General features: G+C 37.2%; 1 protein-coding gene across 3 annotated transcripts in view; it reads left to right on the top strand.

Moving 5' to 3' along the window:
• Window positions 1-22,531, top strand: part of CLIP4 (CAP-Gly domain containing linker protein family member 4) — a 68,468-nt gene extending 45,937 nt beyond the window's left edge. For 2 of the 3 annotated variants that reach the window (XM_023217281.2, XM_023217282.1), the window contains exons 13-16: window positions 2,569-2,692; window positions 6,089-6,153; window positions 12,643-12,715; window positions 20,279-22,531. In XM_023217281.2, coding sequence (XP_023073049.1) covers window positions 2,569-2,692; window positions 6,089-6,153; window positions 12,643-12,715; window positions 20,279-20,600 — 584 coding nt within the window. In that variant the 3' untranslated portion in view covers window positions 20,601-22,531. The remainder of the gene's footprint in view (window positions 1-2,568; window positions 2,693-6,088; window positions 6,154-12,642; window positions 12,716-20,278) is intronic. The other variant, XM_023217283.1, reaches the window with a different exon arrangement.
• The last annotated feature ends 320 nt before the right edge of the window (window positions 22,532-22,851 follow it).

Consider the following 22,851-nt stretch of genomic DNA (forward strand, 5'->3'; position numbering starts at 1 on the left):
AGCCAGAGTATCAGCATTTTCTTGAATTTTCCCTTAGTGCCAATTCTCACAGGGTGAGAGCGAGTGAGCCAGGTGTCACCTGCACAGCCAGTGTTTTTTTGTTCCAGGAGAGGACCCCCGAACTTACGGAATCTGAATCTTTAAACTGAACTTATTGTACACATGCCTGCCATTTGCTCTGGTGGGAGATGCTATCTCTGTCCTCCAGGGCTGTCCCCTACACAGACGTTTATGAAAAGGTAGTCTAGAACAAAAGTAGTCACTGCCTCTACCCGTAAGACATGCGGAAACATGACAGGACCGTAGGGGACTGTCTCCCAACACAGTCTTGTTTCACTAATACCACTTACAATTAATTGCAAGCCAGCTGCTTGATTTGAGTTAGGTGTTTTATAATTCATGACTTTCTTAGGTCTCCAGGTAGTAATTGAGATTAGTTAGGATATGCTTAATATAGGATTCAAATAAAAACTTAATCCCACAGGTAGGTTATTTTTTTACAATTACCATATGTCTTTTGAGTTCCCTTTCTCTGATGATATTAAACCAAGATAGAATGGTTTGGTTCTTTGGATATAATTCTTCATTTTAGGTTGATTTCCATTTTTAAATTCCTGATATAAAGCATTTAGAAATTTGGGAAGTAGTAAGCAAATATAATAAAAGATGGAAACTTTTTTGTTAAAAACGTTCTGTCCTGTAAGGAAGTAGTTGTGTCAAAAATTAATCACTGCTGCAGAACAGTGGTAATATCTTCAGTATTTGGAGGTTATAAGATCTAGATTTGAGAGAGGTCATATTTAATCTCATCAGCATTTTTTTATCAATGACACCTTGGAAAGAAAATTAACATTTAATGGCAAGATATCCATACCACCCCACTGCCAAGGTGTAGTCTTTGTTGTTAACACTTGCCATATGTATTTCTACTGTATGTTACACGTTTCCAGGAGTTACATGGTTAACGTTAGTAATTATATGGTAAATTAAAATGGGAAAATGCAAAAATTATATAGGAAAGCATAAAAGGCAGAAGCAAGTAAAACTTGGAAAATTGTAACTGCAGCACTGAGAAGTAACAGTGGCAACCAGACTAACCTGGTTTAGGACATTCGGAAATGTGATGACCTATTTTCAGAGCGTTAGTGCGGCTTAACAATAGTTTTGTAGACATTACTTGTATTACATAATAGGAAATGGACTCAGGTATCATCTTTTTATACATAGAGGAAAAAATTAAGAACTTGTGAATTGGTTTTTTTTTTTTTTTTGAGACGGAGTCTCACTCTGCCACCCAGGCTGGAGTGCTGTGGCCGGATCTCAGCTCAGTGCAAACTCCGCCTCCCGGGTTCACGCCATTCTCCTGCCTCAGCCTCCCGAGTAGCTGGGACTACAGGCGACTGCCACCTCGCCCGGCTAATTTTTTGTATTTTTTAGTAGAGACGGGATTTCACCGTGTTAGCCAGGATGGTCTCGATCTCCTGACCTCGTGATCCGCCCGTCTCAGCCTCCAAAAGTGCTGGGATTACAGGCTTGAGCCACCGCGCCCGGCAAATTGGTTTTTTTAGAAGGCATTAAGAACTTGTGAGTTGGTTTTTTAGAAGGCATATAATTAACTCTTTGAACTAGTAATCTGGAAGAAACACTATTTTTGTAATTTGTAATAAGTTTCTTGATATCTATGCCCCTGTTTTTTACTTGATACTGATTATAAGAGACCAAATACAATTACTACTGTACGCTCCTTTTAAATCACAAATAAATGGACTATTAGATACTTCTAATTGGTCTTGAGGCACCCTCAATTCGAAAATCCTTACTTTAGGATTATGTGTTACCTTATATTGGGTAAAACCACATTTAAAGCAACCTTGCTACTTTAGTTTTAGACTCTCTAGAATAGGAAATCCCGTTATTTCCTTCAGAATAGGTCCTTTTAAATACAAAAAGTCTTTAAAATAATTCTCCCTATTAGCTAACCTAAACCTTTTCATTTAGGTAAAAAAAAGATTTTTCTTTTTATCTTGGGTAGAAAAAAGAAAAGAAAAAAAGCACTCACCATGATGTCTAGTGGTATTTTCTATAATATTTTTGTCCTTCTTTAATTATGTGAGTGCTGTTTGTGGTGTTCTAATGTTAGGTGAGTAAGATGAAAAGATTGCATGTTCATTTTATGATTTTCAAATTTCAATATTATGTTTCACTTCTTTCACTGAAACACATTATATTACCGAGTCAAGAACAGTTTTTCATTGCAGCTTTTAGATATATTTTGGTCATATACTGTTTGCACAGTTGCCAATTCTTGCCAAATTTGTGTTTGTGCATTTTATTTTCCTCCTTTAATGTACTACTCTGCAATTATACTTGTAAAATGTTTTTCCTGTTCACTTTTCGAATTTTCAGAGTTTACAGTTTTATCATTTGAGATCTTAATGAGTATCATGATCTTCCCTCATTTTGGTCATTTATGGAAATGTTAAACCACCTAGACTTTGGTTTTATATAGTAGCATAACAGTTTTGGATAAAGTACAGATGCTTTTAAAATGCAATATTCATGTTCTAGGATATTGGTATGGTATAGAGCTTGAAAAACCCCATGGCAAGAATGATGGTTCAGTTGGAGGTGTGCAGTATTTTAGTTGTTCTCCAAGATATGGAATATTTGCTCCCCCATCCAGGGTGCAAAGGTGAGAGAATGAAATTTATGTTTATTTACAGAAACTTTTCGTAATTTGCAGTGGTTAATAGAGACACTAATTTTATATTAAAGACATGCTCTGATCATAGCTCGTGTCTTCTTTCAAGGGGTTAACCAACCACCTTCAGAGAGAAGGCTCATGGAAAGCTAAATTTGCTTTGCTGAGGATTTGCAATTTTAAAAACCTCCTTTATTCCTCATTTGCAAACCCTGTGAGTATGTGTAGGCTATTAGAAGTGGCGTTTGGAGCTAAGAACAGTGAGAGCAGCAAGCTTAATCTGTCATGCAAACAAAAGTAAAAATGCTCTCTGATTGCTTCAGTCACATCCTAACTACATTAAATTTCCTGCCAGCAGGCACCCCATTCATTCTCCTACAAACCTAATGGAACCAAAATGGCTTTTTCCTCTGATTTCTTTAGTTTTCAAAAATAGATAGGCAGTAGATCTTTGGGGGAAGTGAAGCTTCAAGGATTTTTATATAATATACCTCCTTGGTGTTTCTTCTTAAGATAGTATCTTTCATACCACCTCATCTGGTTTTAAAAAATAAGTTGAGCAGAAACAAAGTCCTCATAAAATTCCAGATATCATTATGTGAAATGGCTTCTCTTATGCTCTGGAAGAAGTCTCTTGGTATGCCTTCGAGTGGATGGGAAATGGGACTAATCTTTAAATGAGAGATAACATACATGGCATCATCACATTCATGAGACTAGAACTACGATCGCAATCTGGGAGTCTTGTCTAGTTTTCCCTTACAACTAGACTGTTGTGACTATCTCCTGGCAAACTGAAGTTTTTACATCCGTTTTTCCCTCGGTTTCTTTTTCTTAGTGAATCATTACATATTTGTTTAGTATTAATTTCCTTCTGTGATATACTTAATGTAATTTTCTTCTTATTTATGGTGATACAGAATTTACAGTGTTTTGTAGTTTATAAAGTATCTTCACTTAAATGTTGTTTCATTTGATCCTAATAAATATTGATCAGGTAAGCTGGAAAATAATAACTGTCACAAATATTTGTTGAGCGTTTAGTAAGTGGGTAGGGCTCTGTACAGTGTACTTTAGATGCATACCTCAGTAATTCCCCGCAGACCCTGTGAGCTGTAAGCTATTAGGATCATTCCCATTTTGCAAATGAAGAAACAGGTTTCAAAGAGATAAGTGATTTAGCTAAAGTCATACAACTAATTAGCTGAGGAGCTGGACGCAGCCTGGGTGTGTTGCTTTGTAATTATTTTTTTGTAAGCCCTTGCTTTTAGATGGTTTGTTCTTTTTTTTTTTTGTATTTATTTTATGAATGAAGAAAAGGAAGTAGTAACTACGAATAGTGCTTATACATGCTGGGGTCTGTTTGCAGGGCTCTTCATATATTAACCTGTTTACTGCTCTCCAGTAACCCTGTGGTGCAGGCATCATGTTCCACAGATGAGGAAAGTAAGTCACAAGAGGTGACGTGTGCTGTGCTCCCAGCTGGGGATTTGAACCCAGGTAGTCTGGTATCAGCATGCATGCCCTTAACCATAACCCTATAATGGTTAGAAAAGCTTCAGGGACCTTCTTCAGGGCATATATCTTGTAAATGATTGGTTTGGGAGTAAAATCCATGCTGAGTCACCAGTCAGTCTTCTGTGTTCTCATGTTACTTTGGGCATATCTTCATCAAAACATTGCAGCAGTCTCTTAGAAGTTTTGTTTGTCTCCTAGTCATGAGGACTGGGATTCTGCTTTTCATGTTTGATTACCCAGAGTACATAGTTTGGCATATTTTAGGCACAGTAAATATTGATCCAATCTGATTCCTAGTTCAGTGGTTTTATGCTGTAACAGCTTTTCCCCCCTCCTTTACATTGTAAAGCCACTTTCTTATGGTTTCATCTTTTCTTTCTTGCTTTGTTTCTGCAGCACACGTTTTTTACTTTTTTTTTTTTTTTGATTGCCTTCTATTTGGTTTTCTTTAAGGTGGTGCATTTAAAAGCAGCCCCCTCTGCTTAAAAAAAAATAAGGCTGTCTCTAAATGAACTGCTATCTCAATCCAGCTGTCTTCCTGTCATCTTCTGATTGTCTCATTCATCATCATCAAATACTATTAAGTGTCTTTTAGCACTTATGCTGTGCTAGGCATTCTATAAGCAAATAAAACAGACGTGGTCCCTGATTTTGAGGAGTTTCTACTCTGAACCAGCTTTGGAAGTCTTGAAAGATACCACTGATCTTCAAAATGGAAGAATTTTAAGCCAGGGACTATCCCAGAATGTTTGCACACATTATTTTTTTCTGCTTGGATGGTTTTCTACACCCACCTACTATTGCCCGACTTTCACCTAGTTAATACCTTTTCTTCTGCTAATATATGACTCAGTCAAAACTTCTTTAGAGAAATTCTGAGAAAACTCACTGATGAGGTTAATCACACATACACACAGACACACACACACACACACACACAGACACATTGCTCAAGTGATCTTCATTAGCATAGTATTCACTTTCTTAGTTCTTACTATTATTAGGCACTTACTACTAATGAACTGATTACTTCTAGAATTCACTCCCTCTCAACTGTCTGTTACTGCTTCATTCAAACATCCGTCCTCTTCATAAAATCATATTCTTTGTGTCCATCAGTCTCTCCAATCATTGTGGTATGTTGTGTATCATGTAAAAATGATGCCTGTGAATTGTAATGTGAAATTGCAAATATTGCAAGAGTTGCAGGATTTCTTGATGGTAATAAGATACGCTGGAGGAAGTGATTGACAAATGACGGCTTTCCAGTTTTAGGTCACTAAACAGTTGAAAGAAAATGAGACTGTCAGGATTGACTTTTTAAAAATAAAGAATGATTTGAATATCAAAAAATGAAGGAAAACCCATCGGGAAAGTGACCTTTATGATTGTGGCTTAGAGTCAAATATAAAGTAAAAGATGTTGAATTGTATTAGCCATATAGTTTTACCAGAAAAATCACTCACACAAACTCAGCCAATGTATTTTTCTTTCAATTTAAGAATTAGTGCCTTTTTCACAGTATTAATCTAACATTTGTTAAGTTTAATATAAAATAAACATATTTTCAAATTTTTTAGTTTCACCTTTGAAGATGAAGTTACAAAGAAATAAATTCAGGTCCATATTTTAGGTGAATTCACTTGAATTTTTTTCTACACGAATTATCTTTGGATAGTGAGAACCTCTTCTATTTAATTATTGTTTTTCTTCCATGCCAGATGGAAGCTCATTCCTGGCTTATGATGGACACTCAATAAATATTTGTCTAATGAATGACTACAATTGGGGTGAAAAACTTAGTTGATAGCCAGTCTTAAACCTGAAAACCAGCTACTTCTAACGAGGTATACTTTGTTTTATTCATAGAGTTACAGATTCCCTGGATACCCTTTCAGAAATTTCTTCAAATAAACAGAACCATTCTTATCCTGGTAAGACTACACAGTTTTGTGGTCCTAATCATTATTTCTTTGCTTTCATTTATTGAAAAATTTTTATTGTGAGGTATATATGTATGCAAAAGGGTCTATCAACTGTATTTGTATAGTTTGTGTAATAATAGAACAGACATCTGTTACCTATCCCCTGGCTGAAGAAGATGATGACCTGACCTGTAGAAACCCCTGAGTACCGACGGCATCATCTCATCTGCCTCCCTCTTCATATACCCCATCCTCAGGTGGAGGAGTCTTGAATTGCACATTAATTATTCCCTTGATTCTCTTTATTTTTATCACCCATATATAGATATATCAATAAATAATAAGTGTTTAGTTTTGGTTGTTTGCTATTTGGTTATTTAGCATTCCATTGAAATATTCATTCCATAATTGATGGTTATTTGGGTTATATCCTGTTTCTTTTCTGTTACAAACTATGTTCTCGTGCACACGTGAAGTTTCTCTAGCATTGCCAGGCATGGGATACCTATGTCCGCCACCTTCCTAGGTAATGCCTGTCTGTCTGTATTGCATACTGCATCTGTGATGGAACGGAGCCTCTGCTGCTCCTCACCTCATTAGTACTTACCTTGTTTGATTTAGAAGTCTTTGCCTATCTGAAGGGCTTAAATGGTATTTCTTTACAGTTTTAATTTGCGTTTTCTAGATTACAAATGAGGATGAGCCTGTTTTCATGCTTATAGGCAGTATGCCTTGCCTGTATTATAAAGTACCTGTTCAAGTTTCTTGCCCATTTTCAGGGGGTGGTTGGTCTTTATCTTATTAATTTGTAGGCTTCTTTGTGTATTTTGGGGACAAACATTTTGTCAATTTCATGTGTGGCAAATATCTCGCCCAGGTTGTTGTCTTTTAATCTTTTTATTTATTATTTTTGGTGTCTTTAGATTAGCAGAACTCCTTAATTTCTTGTAGTCAAAATAGCAAAACATGTTATGGTTTGCCCTTTTCGTTTTAAGAAATCTTTTCTTAAAATTGAAGTTATGAAGATATTTTCTTATGTTGTTTTCTAAAAGATTTATATTTTTGTGTTTCCCATTTGTCAGTTTACTCAGAATTGATTTTGTGTGTGGTAAGGATCTAATTTCTTTTTTTTTCTTTTGCACGGATAACCATCTGTGAAATAATGATTTGTATGATACCAATCCTTGAATAATTGTTAAGGTTAATTTTATGGTCCACTCTAATAGGTATGTTTTAATTTGAAATTCCCTCGTGTTTTAATTTGGGATTTTCTAAAGATGTTTGATGGTGTGTTCGTTGCTAGGGATGCTGTGACAAAGTACCACAGACTGGGTGGTTGAAACACAAAAATTCATTTTCTCAAAATTCTGGAGGCTCTACAAGTCTGAGATCAAGGTGTTGGCAGGTTTGGTTTATTCTGAGTCCTTTCTCCATGCCTTGTAGATGGCCTTCTATCTCTGGTGTCTTCATGTGGTCTTTTTCATTGTGTGTGTGTGTGTGTTCCCTTCTCCTCATAAAGACACTAGTCATGTTGGATTAGAGCCCATCCATATGACCTCATTTAACTTAATTACGTCCAATTACATATGACCTCATTTTACCATAATTATCTCCAAATATAGTCACATTCTGAAATGCCAGGAGGTTAGGACTTCAGCGTATGAGTTTTTGGGGGACACAATTCAGTCTGTAACAGATGCTGATTATCTTTTCATATGTTTATGTGCCATCTCTTTTTATGTATTTTTTATTGTCATATCATAGTTGTACATATTTTCGGGGTACATGTGATAATTTTATGCACATATACAATGTGTAATCATTAAGTCAGGGTAATTGGGATATCTATCACCTCAAACATCGATCTTTTCTTTGTGTTGGGAATGTTATAATTCTTCTCTCCTAGCTATTTTGAAATATACACTAAGTTATTAACTATAATTTTCCCCCTGTGCTATTGAATACTAGAACTTATCCCTTCTATTTAACTGCATGTTTGTGCCAGTTAGCCAACCTCTCTTTATCCTCCTTCCCACCCACACACCCCTCCCAGCCTTTGATGTTAATCATTCCACTCTACCTTCACAAGATCCACTGTTTTAGCTCCTGCACCTGAGTGAGAACGTGTGGTATTTGTCTTTCGGTGCCTGGCTTATTTCACTTAACCTCCAGTTCTATCCATGTTGCTGCGAGTGACAGGATTTCATTCTTTTTATGGTGGAATACTCCTCCACTGAGTACATACACCATATTTTCTTTCTCCATTCATCCACTGGTGGACACTTAGGTTGATTCCATATCTTGGCTGTTGGGAATCGTGCTGCAATAAACATAAGAGTGCGGCTATCTCTTCAATGTACTGATTTCCTTTCTTTTGGATATATACCAGCAGTGGAATTGCTGGATTCTATGATAGTTCTATTTTTAGTTTTTTGAAGAACCTCCATCCTGTTTTTCCATGATAGCTGTAGTACTGCTTATTCCCAACGGCGTACAGCAATGTCCCAACAACGGTATGCTGTATCTTTTTTGATGAGGTGCCTGTTCACATCTTTCACTCATTTTTAAATTGTTTGCTGTTTTCTTATTGTTCTTTGTATATTTTGAATACCAGACATGTATCAGACATGTGTTTTGCAAATATTTTCTCCCAGTCTGTGGCTTGTCTTTTCATTCTCATAACAGTGTATTTCACAGAGCAGAAGATTTTAGTTTTAATGAAGTCCAAGTTATCAATTTTTTATTTCATGGATTGTGCTTTGGTGTTTTATCTAAAAGTCATCATCAAACCCAAGATCACTCTGATTTTTGTCCTGTTATTTTTATAGTTTTGTGTCTTATACTTAGATCTATGACCCATTTTGAGTTAATTTTGGGGTAAGATATGAGGTCTATATCTAGATTTTTTTTTTTTTTTCACATGTGAATGTCCAGTTGTTGGAGTATTATGTGTTGAAAAGACTGTCTTTTTTTTCATTGAATTGGCCTTTGCTCGTTTTTCAAAGATCAGTTGACTAATTTATATGGGGCTGTTTCTGGGCTCTCTGTTCTGTTTCATTGATCTATTTGTCTAATCTTCTGCCAGTACCACACTGTCTTGATTACTGTAGCTTAATAGTAATTCTTCAGGTTGAGTAGTGTCAGTCCTCTGGTTTTGATCTGCTTCTTCAGTGTTGTGTTGGCTATTCTGGGCCTTTCACCTGTGTATATACACTTCATAATCAGTTTGTTAATATCCATAAAATAACTTGCCGGGATTTTCACTGGGATTGCATTGACTATATCGATCAAGTTGGGAAGAACTGACATGTTAATAGTCTTTGTACTTATGAACATGGACTATCTCTCTGTTTATATCTTCTTTGATTTCTTCCATCAGAGTTTTATAGTTTTCCTCATATAGACTTTGCACATATTTTGTTAGATTTATACCTGTGTATTTAATTGTTTGGCATTAATGTAAATGGTGTTGCTTTCGTAATAATATATTTTTTTATCTTATACTAGCGTTCTTTTGGTTAAGTATTTGCCTAATATATCTTTTTCTGTCCATTGACTTGTAACCTTTCTATGTTCTTGTGTTTTTAGAATATTTATAAATGGAATATAGTTAGGTTTTTCTTTTATTATTATTACTATTATACTTTAAGTTCTAGGGTACATGTGCACAACGTGCAGGTTTGTTACATATGTATACATGTGCCATGTTGGTGTGCTGCACCCATTAACTCGTCATTTACATTAGGTATATCTCCTAATGCTGTCCCTCTCCCCTCCCTGCTCCCCACAATAGGCCCTGGTGTGTGATGTTCCCCTTCCTGTGTCCAAGTGATCTCATTTTTCAATTCCCACCTATGAGTGAGAACATGCGGTGTTTGGTTTTCTGTTCTTGCGATAGTTTGCTGAGAATGATGGTTTCCAGCTGCATCCATGTCCCTACAGGTTTTACTTTTTTAAAAAAGTCTGACAATCTTTCTTTTGACCTGAGAGTCTTACTCATTTGCATTTATTGTAATTACTGATATACACTGATGATATTTTTGTTATTTGTTTTCTATTCACTTTTTTGTACTTAATAAGTGATTTTTATTTCTCGACTTTATTCTGGCTATATATCCCACCCTCTTTTTTTTTTTTCATTCTGTTTACTCCCTCTACTTACGTAGAAGTTATAGTCTATGAAGATGCTTCTTAGTAATTACTGTAGATAATTTAGCATTAATACTTGGTAAAGTCTGAAGTTAATGATTTTTATCCTTTCTCAAATAATAGAAAATAATTAGAAACTGAGTTGTCCAGTTTATATTTTATTTCTCCTATAAATTTGACATTATTGTAGTAGTTTTATATTGTAACATTACTCTCATATTTCCCAGTATCTTTACTCATTAACCTTCAAAATTTCTACTTGGGATCATTTTTAAAATTTCATGTATATTCTTTAAAATTTCTTTTAGAAAGGGTCTGTTGGGTAACAAACTCTTTGTTTTTTGTCTTTTCCAATGATAATTTTACTTGGTGTAGAATTTTAGGTTGAAAGATATTTTCCCCCTGCATATTGACAGTATTGTGCTGTTTTTTGGCTTCTGTCATTGTTGATGAGACGTCATCTGTGAGTCTAACTAATTCATATTCGTTGTTTCACTATGATATGTCTAGGTAGAGATTCCTTTTTGTTTATCCTGTTTATCCTTTTTGTTTGGCATTATGGTTTTTTCCGTATCTGGGAGTTGATCAATTATTTACAATTCTTATAATTTTAAAATAGTTTCTCCTTTATTATCTTTCTTAGCTCCTTCTGAAACTCTGTTTAGTAGTATGTTGGACCTTCTCATTTTCTTTCCCATGCTCTCTCATATTTCTCACAACTTGTCACTCTAGGCTATATTTTGGATATCTTCAGACCCATCATTCTGTTTCCCAATTCTCTCTTCAGCTATGTTTATTCTGCTGCTTAATCCAGCCATAAAGTTTTAAAATTATAAGGATTGTCTTCTTTTTCTTTTTTCAAATCTGCTTGCGACTTACCTTTGCAATTCTTTCCCCATATTTTCAAATTTTTCTTTTATGTCTTGAAATATTTAAAGTATTATCTTTTGTGTTAAATAATTCAGTATCTAAAGCCTTTATGAGTCTGATTCTGCCATCTGTTTCTGTTGAGACTAACTTACGGTTTGCCTTCTTTCCTTGTGAGTTTTGTAATTTATTCTTGGGAGATGCTTGTTTTACTCAGAATTTTATATATAAAAATTCTTTGAGGCCTGCGTTGATGCCTCCAGAGAAGATTGTATCTACCTGTGCCAGTTGCCTGGAGGCACTGCCAACCTGGGACACTTAAATTTATAGTCTTTGCAACATATTTTTGCAGATAACATGAATTTCCTTCATGGTAACAAATTCTGAGGGGAGAAAATTTTGTCTCCTACTGAGGATTAAGGTTGACATAAGTGACTTTCCTTTGTCTTAATCTGAACGGTGTTTCGTTTTGTTTCTCATTTCACCTTGCACTGAGAGTGAGCTGTTTGGGATCCTCACTTTAACCAAGAATTTTTTGTGAGACTCCATTTGGAGGCCCTAGGCTTTATTTCCTTTCCTGTCTCCTGTGCAGCCAGTAAGGTGAAAGCCCAGGTTCTCTGGAATTCAGTGGAAAGCCTGCTGGAGTAAGATGGTCAATTACTTTGGTGCTTGGGGGACTCTGATGGTTTCCCTTTTTTGTTTTTAGCCTCTTTGACATTGTGCCTTTTGTGTCAGCTCGATAGTATTTTTTAACAATTATAGTTTTAAACTAAAATTGTGTCAATCAAAAGATTCATTCAGCACATCTGGTCTGCCATAACTGGCCAGGCTGGAAATCTTGTTTCTTTTTAAAAACATCTTTTTAAAAATTTACCTCTTGTGAGGTTTTTGTTTCGGTTGTATTATTTGGAGATGCCAACAATCAAAAGCTCTGAAGTTAATTGTTCAGTGTTTTATAAATGATTGTATCTTTAAACCATTTTACCTTTTCCTTTTTTGTATGATTATCCAGATTGTCATATTTGATAGTAAAAATAATCAGCTTTATAAATGTGTAATTCAATTTTATTTGATTTTTAAGAAATCTTATAATGAAATTCTCCAAATGTAATGTCATGCTCTTCACTTATTCATGTATGTGTATAGTTTGATCATAAAGGTAAAGATGAAAATTGGTTAAGAAATCTAAACTACCATTATATTCTGTATACTTACCTTCTCTGTTTTCTTTTTTAATGAGATAGGATCTCACTCTATTGCCCAGGCTGGTCTTGAACTCCTACAAGTTCAAGCAGTCTTCCCACTCGGCCTCCCAAAGTGCTGGGATTATAGGTGTGAGCCACTGTGCCAGCAGCCTGCTTTCTGTTTTGAAAGAAACATTTAATATAATAGGACATCTATAGAAGAAGTGATAAAATATCATTTTAAATAAGAACTGAAAGCTTATATTTTTCCTCTTCTAACCCGAACTTTCATATTTAGGTTTTAGGAGAAGTTTCAGCACAACTTCTGCTTCTTCCCAAAAGGAGATTAACAGAAGAAATGCTTTTGCCAAGTAAGTATTAAGAAGATTTAGAAAAACACCTTTCAAGATGAACATGATGGGATTCTGTGAAGAAAGAAAAGTGGAGTGCTGTATCTTTTGCATCGCTTGGTAGAGTTTTAACACGTAGGGGAAAAGGTGTGATGAGTGTATTGAGAAGAGTTCTTCCTCCCTCCTTTGTAAGCGCAATTAAAAATGTCACCAGTGACTAAAACTAGTGCACTGCATATATTTTATCTACATAGAGGTTAGAACTGTTAATAAAAGTTAGAGGAATTTACATATTGTCTTTTCATTAAGTAGGGCAGATTGCTTTTAAACTCTCCTTAAGTAATCAGAGATTTGATTTAATATTGCCAGTGGTACATGAAAGAAATGTAAGGTGTAATCTTAACAGTTATTTTGAAAAATGCTCCCAATTCCTCTTAAGAGTATATTGCTCAAAAAAACCTTCTGTTGTTTTGTTTTGTTGTAGAGAGAATGCCCTTTGCTCTTTTTCATTTTTGTTTATCTCCCCCAGACCCACTTTACTACTACTCCCCAGTGGTTTTCTGAAGCTTTATCACTTTAGAGCAATATGAGGCTCTTCCAGACTGATTGGGTTTAGAGGTTCTTTTTTTAAAATGCTGCCGGTTAATCTATGAATAATACCCTGGGGGAAAAGCCTTAGCTGCTTAGGGAAGTACACGTGCTTGCTTAAGTAGTGGGACCCTAGCAACCACCAGAAATTAGAGCCCAAAGGCTAGAACTTGATGTCCCACCGGGGATAGGCAGGTCATTTGTTTACCTTCTGGCATGAAGGTATTGGCAAGCTTCACAGAGATCTGAAATTTCACGGGAGAAGCCTGGCTGGTCCTAAGGACTGTTAGGTACTGTTGAGAGGGTTGGGTGGGGCTGTTTTTCTCCCTTCCTCAAAACCATCACCAATTTTGAGAATTTTGAAATTGGTCTTCTTGCTTGAGTAGCTGAAAGAGTTTAAGGGCAGTCAGTTTATGCTCCAGTTTACTGAAGATATTCAAGAGTTCCTAGGCAGAATGGAAGAAGCTGCTAAGAAGAAACAACCAGGAAATAAAGGATTCTGAAGGGAGAGAGGTATCCAAATCAGTGTCGAGATGTTGGTGAGTGGAAGAACATGATACAGAGAAGCAAGGGAAGGAGAAAACAATCTGAGCCCTGGGAATTATACAGCAGGTATGGTTATACACAAGACGCTCTGCAGACGTGTATGCAGAGGTGGAAATATCCAGTACTTCCTGTTTTCTCTAAAAATAGAAAAACTTTAGTAATATTTATACAGGTGAACACTAGTACCTTAAAAATATACTTTTATTGAGGATAGAGAATAAACTTTTTTTTTTTTTTTTTTTAAGACGGAGTCTCGCTCAGTCGCCCAGGCTGGAGTGCAGTGGCGTGATCTCGGCGCTCACTGCAAGCTCCACCTCCCGGGTTCACACCATTCTCCTGCCTCAGCCTCCCGAGTAGCTGGGACTACAGGTGCCTGCCACCATGCCCGGCTAATTTTTTTTTTTTTTAAATGGAGACGAGGTTTCACTGTGTTAGCCAGGATGGTCTCAATCTCCTGACCTGGTGATCCACCCACCTTGGCCTCCCAAAGTGCTGGGATTACAGGCATGAGCCACCATGCCTGGCCGAGAGTAAACTTTTTACATTATTTATTTATCTGTTTTTACACATAAAGTGTGCAACCAAAATGTTTGGTGATCATTGTTCTCAGGAACAAAAGAAGGTTTCAGGTGCTGACAGGCACTAGGACATTTGTCCCTGCTCTTAGGGGTGAGGGAAACAGGGCAGTGCTCGATGGCCCTCTGCTAAGGGGCTAGAGTTGATTGCGTGTTGTGCTGTTGTTAACCTGGAGATGTGGTGCGTTCTGAGGCACATGTGTTGAGAAAGTGCGTTTCTTGAGATTCCTCAAACTCTGCTCCATTTCCTTGCTTATTTGTATGGAAATAAATGATACTTTGAGAAGAAATGTGGAGAATCCAGTCAGAGATGATGGACATTCTTGGGTAGAAACTTGAAGGCCTTGGAGGACACATTTGGCCCCTACGAGTGAAAGCAAGCTGGGAGAGGGGAAGGAACAGTCCCCCCATGCCCTTTCTGTGAGAAAACAAGATTTTTCTAGATCACGTACGGAAATGGTAGTGAGGAATACGTTTCATCCCGAGGAAGACATGGCAGAAAGAGGGAGGGAAGCAGCTCTGTCTTCAGACCACTGTATGTCCAGTGCCAAGAATTAGCTTGAGATTTTACCACACAGGTAAAATCAGGTCACAGGGACCTGACAGGCATGAGGCATCCATTCTCCTTCACTCTGTGGATGTCTGCATCCCGCCTGGGATCTGTCTCCTGTCCCGTCGTTACTAACTCACTTCAGCTCTTCTCCATGTTATCAGCAGGGCCTGCTCAAAAATCCTCACTGGGTCCTGTCCGTGGAATCTGGCTCATTGGCATGGTTTGGTCAGCCCAAATCTGATTGTCTTTAGGTGGAACTCGTACGATCCTGTCTGCCACAGGTCTGTCCTCTCACATCATGTGCTTGGGTTTGTTTTCTGCCTGTCCCTTAAAGCTTTCGAATTCTCAAACACAGAATGAAGTCCAGATTCATTGGCCCAGCATACAAAGACCTACACGATTGGCTCCTGTGTTTCCCTGACTTTTGTTTCACGGTAATATCCTCACAGGTGATTGCAGTTCTCTAAACTGTATGCTTTTCAGGAATATAAAAAGTAACACATATTTTGGCCAGGCACAGTGGCTCATGCCTATAATCTCAACACTTTGGGAGGCCGAGGCAGGAGGATCACATCACTTGAGGTCAGGAGATCGAGATAATCTTGGCCAACATGGTGAAAGCCCGTGTCTGTTAAACTACAAAAAATTAGCCGGGTGTGGTGGCTTGCACCTGTAGTCCCAGCTGCTCAGGAGGCTGAAGCAGGGGAATCGCTTGAACCTGGGAGGCAAGGGTTTCAGTGAGCCAAGATCACACCACTGCCCTCTGTCCTGGCAACAGAGCAAGACTCCGTCTCAAAGAAAAGAAAAGAAGAAACAAAAATTAGCTGGACATGGTGGCAGGCACCTGTAGTCCCAGCTACTTGTGATGCTGAGGCAGGAGGATCACTTGAACCTGGCAGGGGTGGAGGTTGCAGTGAGCCTAGATTGCTCCACTGCACTCTAGCCTGGGCAACAGAGCAAGACTCTGTTGCAAAAAACAAAAAAAAGTAATATATATATTTTTCTCAGATGACGATCTCTGCATTTCCTTTTCTGTGAGCTTATCTTTCAAGCTGGCAGAAATGTCATTTCCCCACTAAAGTGTCTTTCCTGAGGCTTTAAGGGAGAAGGGACGTCTTCCTCTTCTGTGCTCATTCTGCACTGTATACAGTCTTTATTATAGTATTTATTACATTTTACTGATTATTGTGTACAGATACCTAGAACGTAGCCCCATGCCTGCCATTTCATAGGTGGCCAATAAATGTTTTTGAATGAGTAAACAGAGCTCTTAAACATACCGCAATTCTAAGTGTCTCAATTCTCTGGCTTTTGAGCTTTGACATACCTTGAATCAGATAAATCATTCTTATTAGAATGTTAAGTGTTTACCCAAGCCATTAATTTTTGGTTTAGATGTTGAATCCATTATTTACTTGTTTCTTTAAAAGCTTTTTTGATTATGAAAGTTGTATAATATTTGAAAAATTAAGAAAAAACAAATGTAAAAAGGTCATCTGTAATTTTGATATCTACATGAGATTATCACTGTTAGCATTTGGTATATACTTTTCCAATTGTTTTCCTAATGCATGTGTCTGATTTTTTTTTTTTTTTTTTTTTTGAGAGGGAGTTTCACTCTTGTCGCCCCGGCTGGAGTGCAATGGTGTGATCTTGGTCACTGCAACCTCCACCTCCTGGGTTCAAGTGATTCTCCTGCCCCAGCCTCCCGAGTAGCTGGGATTATAGGCCCGTGCCACCATGCCCAGCTAAATTTTTGTATTTTTAGTAGAAATGGGGTTTCACCATGTTAGCCAGGCTGGTCTCGAATTCCTGATCTCAGGTGATCCACCTGCCTCGGCCTCCCAAAATTCTAGGATTACGGGTGCGCACCACCGTGCCCGGCCGTGTGTCTGAATTTTGAAGCAAAGGGAGATGAATCATATTCCATATACCCATTTCAAAGCTTTCCCCCTGTATGTCGTGCTCATATTCCCATATTCTTTAATAGCTTCCTTCCGCGTTACTTTTACAATGTTTTTAAAGACTGTGCCGTGATATGAAAACATTTTTATGGCACAATAATAGATGAAAAAAATCAGAATTTAACTCGTAATAGATGCCAGACTTCTAAAACATGTATTGAACTCTCCCCTTCCTTTCTCCTTCCCCAATACTTCCTATCTCTTTCTCTACGTATATGTGTGTGAGGGTGTTTTTCCGTATTTATGTATTTATTTGATGAGTCTTACTCTGTCGCCCAGGCTGGAGAGCAGTGGCACTATCTCAGCTCACTGAAACCTCTGCCTCCCGAGTTGAAGTGATTCTCGTGCCTCAGCCTCTCGAGTAGCTGGGATTACAGGTGCCTGCCACTGTGCCCCTCTAAGTTTTATATTTTTTGTACAGCCAGAGTTTCACCATGCTGGCCAGGCTGGTCTGAAACTCCTGGACTTAAGTGATCTGCCTGCCTCAGCCTCCCACAGTGCTGGGATTATAGGCATGAGCTGCCGTGCCCGGCTCTCTTTTCAGTTCATGCATTAAAGTTCTTTATTTGCAGTTAATTTTAATATGGAGGAGTGGTGAGAATCATATAGCCTTTGTCTCAGCTAATTTTTACAGCACTTCTAATTCCATGTTCACTCCTTTTTCACTGCTTTGAAGTTTTACTTTTTAATCACATGTAAAATAATTATGTGTATTTTTCATTTTTCTAAAATATGTTTTCTGTGTCATTTAAAACTACATTCTTATGCCAGAGCCACATTGTTTTAACTGTTTTAACTTCATAATTTAACATAATGGCAGCGTAAACCTTGCCTCATTATCTTTCAACCTTTTCTTAATTACCAGTACCCATTCTGTTTGTGAAGAGAGGCTGGCCTTTGTGCTTATACAGCCGTGGATCTGAGCCTCATCTTTGCTCTTTTCATCTCTCTGACCTTAGGCACATAGCTTAATTTTTTTGAGCCTCAGATTCTTCTTCCGTTATAAGGAGGTAATAATCCCATCTTCACTGGTTTGGGTGAGATCAAAAGAGGTAACATATGTGAAGTGTGAGGTACCTACTAAGTGTTCAGGAAATTATAGCTATTGTCATTATTCATGTGAAAATTACAGTAATTTTGTCAGGTTACAAAAACCATCCATTTGGGGAGAATTAACCTATATACATTTCTATTTAGTAACAGAGCTCCTCCATGTATGTTCTTCAGTAAAGATTTATGCTTTTTCTTACAGGTATTACATGTTTCTTCATTAAATTTATTATTGTATTTGTGCATTTGACATGTAAATAAGACTATTTTCTAATTAGAATTCTATCACGTAGTTGCAGATGTGGCTTAGAATAAATCTCTGAGCCTCAGTTTTCCTATCCATTAAAATTAGTCATCTTCCTTTCTTGCAGGGTGGTTGATAGAAGCAAATTAGACATTGTATGTGACAGTGTATTAAAAATATAGAAAGTGAAATGAAATATGAAATAAGACCCAGATTCTGTTCACAACAAGATCCTGTGTAGTTTTAGTAACAGCTTCTGTGTTGAATCTCCTGTGGGGTAGGTAGAGGGGTTTCTTTTGGAGGGGAGGTGGCATGGGATAGAGGATGGAAGGCTCCAGGTAGTTTTGGTGGTTTCTTTCTGCTGTTTTGGAAGGTCTCAGCCCAGGGGGCAACAAGACTCTGGTCATGTTTCTGTTGTGGGTGAATATCAGGGTCAGTTACTTCCAGTGGACAGTGCAGGCAGCTCTGGGGCAATATGGCTTTGAGGCCTTGGGTGAGTGCACTGGGGAGTCCCATGCCTCATTATCAGGTTATGGTGGTGGTGAGTGCTAGGAGACGTTCTAGCACATTGTAAGGAATGTTATGTTGTAGGGAGAAGAAGAGGCAGCTGCTCAAGGCACCTCAGACCCTCATTAGTGTTAGTGGCTGGGAGGGTGCTAAACCTTTAACCGTAACTGGAGTTTACACATAGAACATATATGCATCTATGTATAGATATTTCCAAAGCTGTAGATTTACAGTTTTTGAAATTTGTTTTCATATGAAAAAATATATTTTTCGAGTGAACAAAAAATAAATTTACTACACTGTCAAAATACTAGATTCTTTTCTTGTTTGTTTTGTTTTTTTTTTTATAGACGGAGTCTCGCTGTGTCGCCCAGGCTGGAGTGCAGTGGCGTGATCTCCACTCACTGCAAGCTCCGCCTCCCGGGTTCATGCCGTTCTCCTGCCTCAGCCTCCGGTGTAGCTGGGACTACAGGCACCCGCCACCGCGCCGGGCTAATTTTTGTATTTTTAGTAGAGACGGGGTTTCACCGTGTTAGCCAGGATGGTCTCGATCTCCTGACCTCATGATCCGCCCGTCTCGGCCTCCCAAAGTGCTGGGATTACAGGCGTGAGCCACCGCGCCCAGCCTGATTCTTTTCTTTTTGCTTTATTTGATAATATTGATAGCAATTAAAACAGCCAAAATACTAGATTCTTTCTTTTTGCTTTATTTGATAATACTGGTAGAAGTTAATTAGGTATAAGTGTATTTTTTCTAATTGCTATTTTACTGAAAGCATATATATGTATATGTGTGTGTACATACACATATATATGTGTACACACACACACACACACATATATATGGCAAATGAAATCTTAAATCCAGAATAGGGTAGCCTTGAAATAGCGCAAAGACAAAAACTTTTAAAATGTTAAACAAAAGTACAGTTGAACTTTGAGTAATGAGTGTGGGCGTTAGGAGTGCCATCCCCTGCTTGCCTGCACAGTTGAAAATCAGTGTATATTTTTTGACTCTCCCAGAACTTAACTACTGATAGCCTACTGTTGACTGGAAGCCTTACCTATAACCTAAACAGCTGATTAATACATATTTTGTATGTTACATGTAGTATGTACTGTATTCTTACAATAAAGAAAAAAATGTTAAAGTCATAAGGAAAATATATTTACTATACCTTAAGTAGAAGCAGATCATCATAAGGATCTTCATCTTCATTGTCCTCACTTTGTGCAGGCTGAGGAGGAGGAGGAAGAGAAGGGGTTGGTCTTGCTGTCCCGGGTGGCGGAGGCAGAAGAAACTCCGTGCATACGGGGACCTCCACATACTTCAAACTTGTGTAGTTCATGGGTCAACTGCATATTCTAAAACTGCTATTTAAAATTTGAAAATCAAGTTGTGACCATAAAGTATTCTCTTTTGGGAACTGAATGAATGAATTCTGAATCTGGCAGTGGAAATGATATCAGGAAGTGATGGCTGTCGTCATTCTTTATGTGAAAATCACAGTAATCTTCAGCACTAAAGAGTTTTCCCCACTTTTCCCTTCCGCACAGATCGAAAGCTGCTTTGCGTCGCAGTTGGAGCAGCACTCCCCCTGCAGGCGGCATTGAAGGGAGCGTGAAGCTGCACGAGGGGTCTCAGGTCCTGCTCACGAGCTCTAGCGAGATGGGTACTGTTAGGTATGTGGGCCCCACTGACTTTGCTTCAGGTATCTGGCTTGGACTTGAGCTCCGAAGCGCTAAGGGAAAAAATGATGGGTCAGTGGGCGACAAGCGCTATTTCACCTGTAAGCCGAACCATGGAGTCTTAGTTCGACCGAGTAGAGTGACCTATCGGGGAATTAACGGGTCCAAGCTTGTGGATGAGAATTGTTGAGTTAAGCTTCTAAAATATTAAATAAGCTCGAATATATATATATATAGATTTGGTGTAAATAAAGAGTCCATGGTAAATGGTTTACTTTATTTAGCCATATTTAAATTTTGAAAATATAGTTATCTTCTTAAAAACCATTATAACAATTCAGAGAGAGTTCTTTACAAAGCCATGAATATGAACTCTGGGAAATCATGGTTCTTTTAAAGCAATTTTCAAAATAAGTACCGATTAAAGCTTTAGGTCCCAAGAAAATTCTGGGACTCAGGAAGAAAAAGTGCCATCAGGTGACCAGCTGTTGCATTTCTTTGCTTACTCTGTTTTCGTTTTGCACAAACCTATTGGATTTTTCTTAGCGCCGTAATTGCGAAGGGTTTCTCTAGCTTTGGTTACGAATAATGTTCACATGACCTTTTTTTTCCGTCAAGTATTTTTGGAATTTTTCTTTCTTTCTGTGCTTTATTACTAATAAGTCCAATAAGTGAATAGTAGCTAGATGACTAGTATGTATTTTTATATTTTGGTAAAATTATTTGCCCTTTCAGAAATGCCTCGTCTAAAGATATATGATAATTTTGGGGTTGGAAGGGGCCTAGAGGCTCTCCAGCTCTGCTTCTTGTCCATTGCCAAATACCGAAGTGGAAGCCGGTCTTACCTGGGGTCACTAACTGGTTGGTTAACTGAGCTAAGAGTAGAATGTGGGTCTTCTCACTTGTGGCCCAGTGCTCTTTCCTCTATACAAAATGTCTAATCTCAGACTTTTCTTCTGCTGCTTGACTGCTTCATCTGGATGAACTACAAAAACCCATGATTAAGGTTTATGAATTCAAGTGATAATTAGATTTTTTTGCACAAACTTATTTAACTTCCTTATTGGATATGTTTGTAACACATAAACACGAAGCACTTTTAAAACATGATGCACTTTTATCTTTGTGAAGACTTTACCGTACTTTCCTCCTGGGATATGAGAAACATTTTAAAAAACGTATTTAACAGAAGAGAGCAAATAAAGATATATTAGGAGGGATGTATTAGTTATTTACGTAAATGTTTTAATATCTGGATTTTTTTTTTGTTTTATTACTCATAGAACTGGTGTTGTGTTTGCTGTTTTTATTTCTCGAATTGTTGCAGAGTTCAGCCTGTTACAAAGCTACAGACTGTATTGTTTTTATTTTTCTTCTTGAGCACATGTTAACAAACTAAGCTTCATAGTAGAGTGATGTCATAATGTAAAATGTTTGCATTGTGGTTACATATTGAAGTTTATGTCCTGTCTGTGTAAAGATTCATCTTTTATTGTGAATATTTAGACTTGACCACAGAAATATTGGAACAGTTTGCTTTATAAGATTAAAAAGTATTCTTCAGAATGGAGCTTGCCTTGTGCTTAGAAATAATATGTTGAACTATTTTGCAATATACTATTTTAAATCTAAATTCTGTCACTTGCTGCCTTTTTAAAATAGTGTGGTGTTTCAAATATTGCTAGAGCTATTTTCCTGAAATACATTTGCAAAATAAGGCTGCTTTGTAACCATTGAATATTTTTATTGATTGAAGGAAATGACTGTACTGCGATTCAAAAGTAAACTTATTTTATTATACAGATTATTTCTTAAAAACTCTATTTATACCTTAACATGAAATCCATGACCACACCAAACTTGGTTATTCATAATTTTTCCTGTTAAATATAAAACACTATAAGTTAAAAACCGTAATGCCAACATTGAATTTATTTTTGAGGTCAAAGAACCAGTTGTTCTCTTTATATTTAGATGAGGATTATTAAGTCCATATAACATGTATGTTTGCATATATTATACATGCAAATTAGGTGTTTTCATTTGTGTTTTGCTTATGAAATGTCATTTAAAGTTCAATTCTTGAGCATCAATAAAAAGGGAAGCTGTGTGGTTTTGGAATGGTATCTTGTCATTTACCCTATTTGCAACTCTCCTTTTTCTCAGTAACTCAGGGTACATATGCTTTGAACTTTTTCCTCATGGTAATGGCTTGGGTTTGTCCTATCCCTATAAAGAATATTAAAAAGTATCATGCTTTCTACTCAACAATGTATGTTCATAGCCACCCTCCTATTATTGTTTTGATGAATAGTGAGTCATTTAAGAAAAGAATGTATTTCTACAGTTAGGATTTCCCTTGTTTATTTAGTGTAGGATGGAACACTTTGAATTTAGATTAAAAAATAGAAATAACTGCCTTTTACTAAAAAACTTTGTTT

This window comes from Piliocolobus tephrosceles, chromosome 15 (assembly GCF_002776525.5).
Source record: "Piliocolobus tephrosceles isolate RC106 chromosome 15, ASM277652v3, whole genome shotgun sequence".
NCBI classification, from domain to species: Eukaryota; Metazoa; Chordata; class Mammalia; order Primates; family Cercopithecidae; genus Piliocolobus; species Piliocolobus tephrosceles.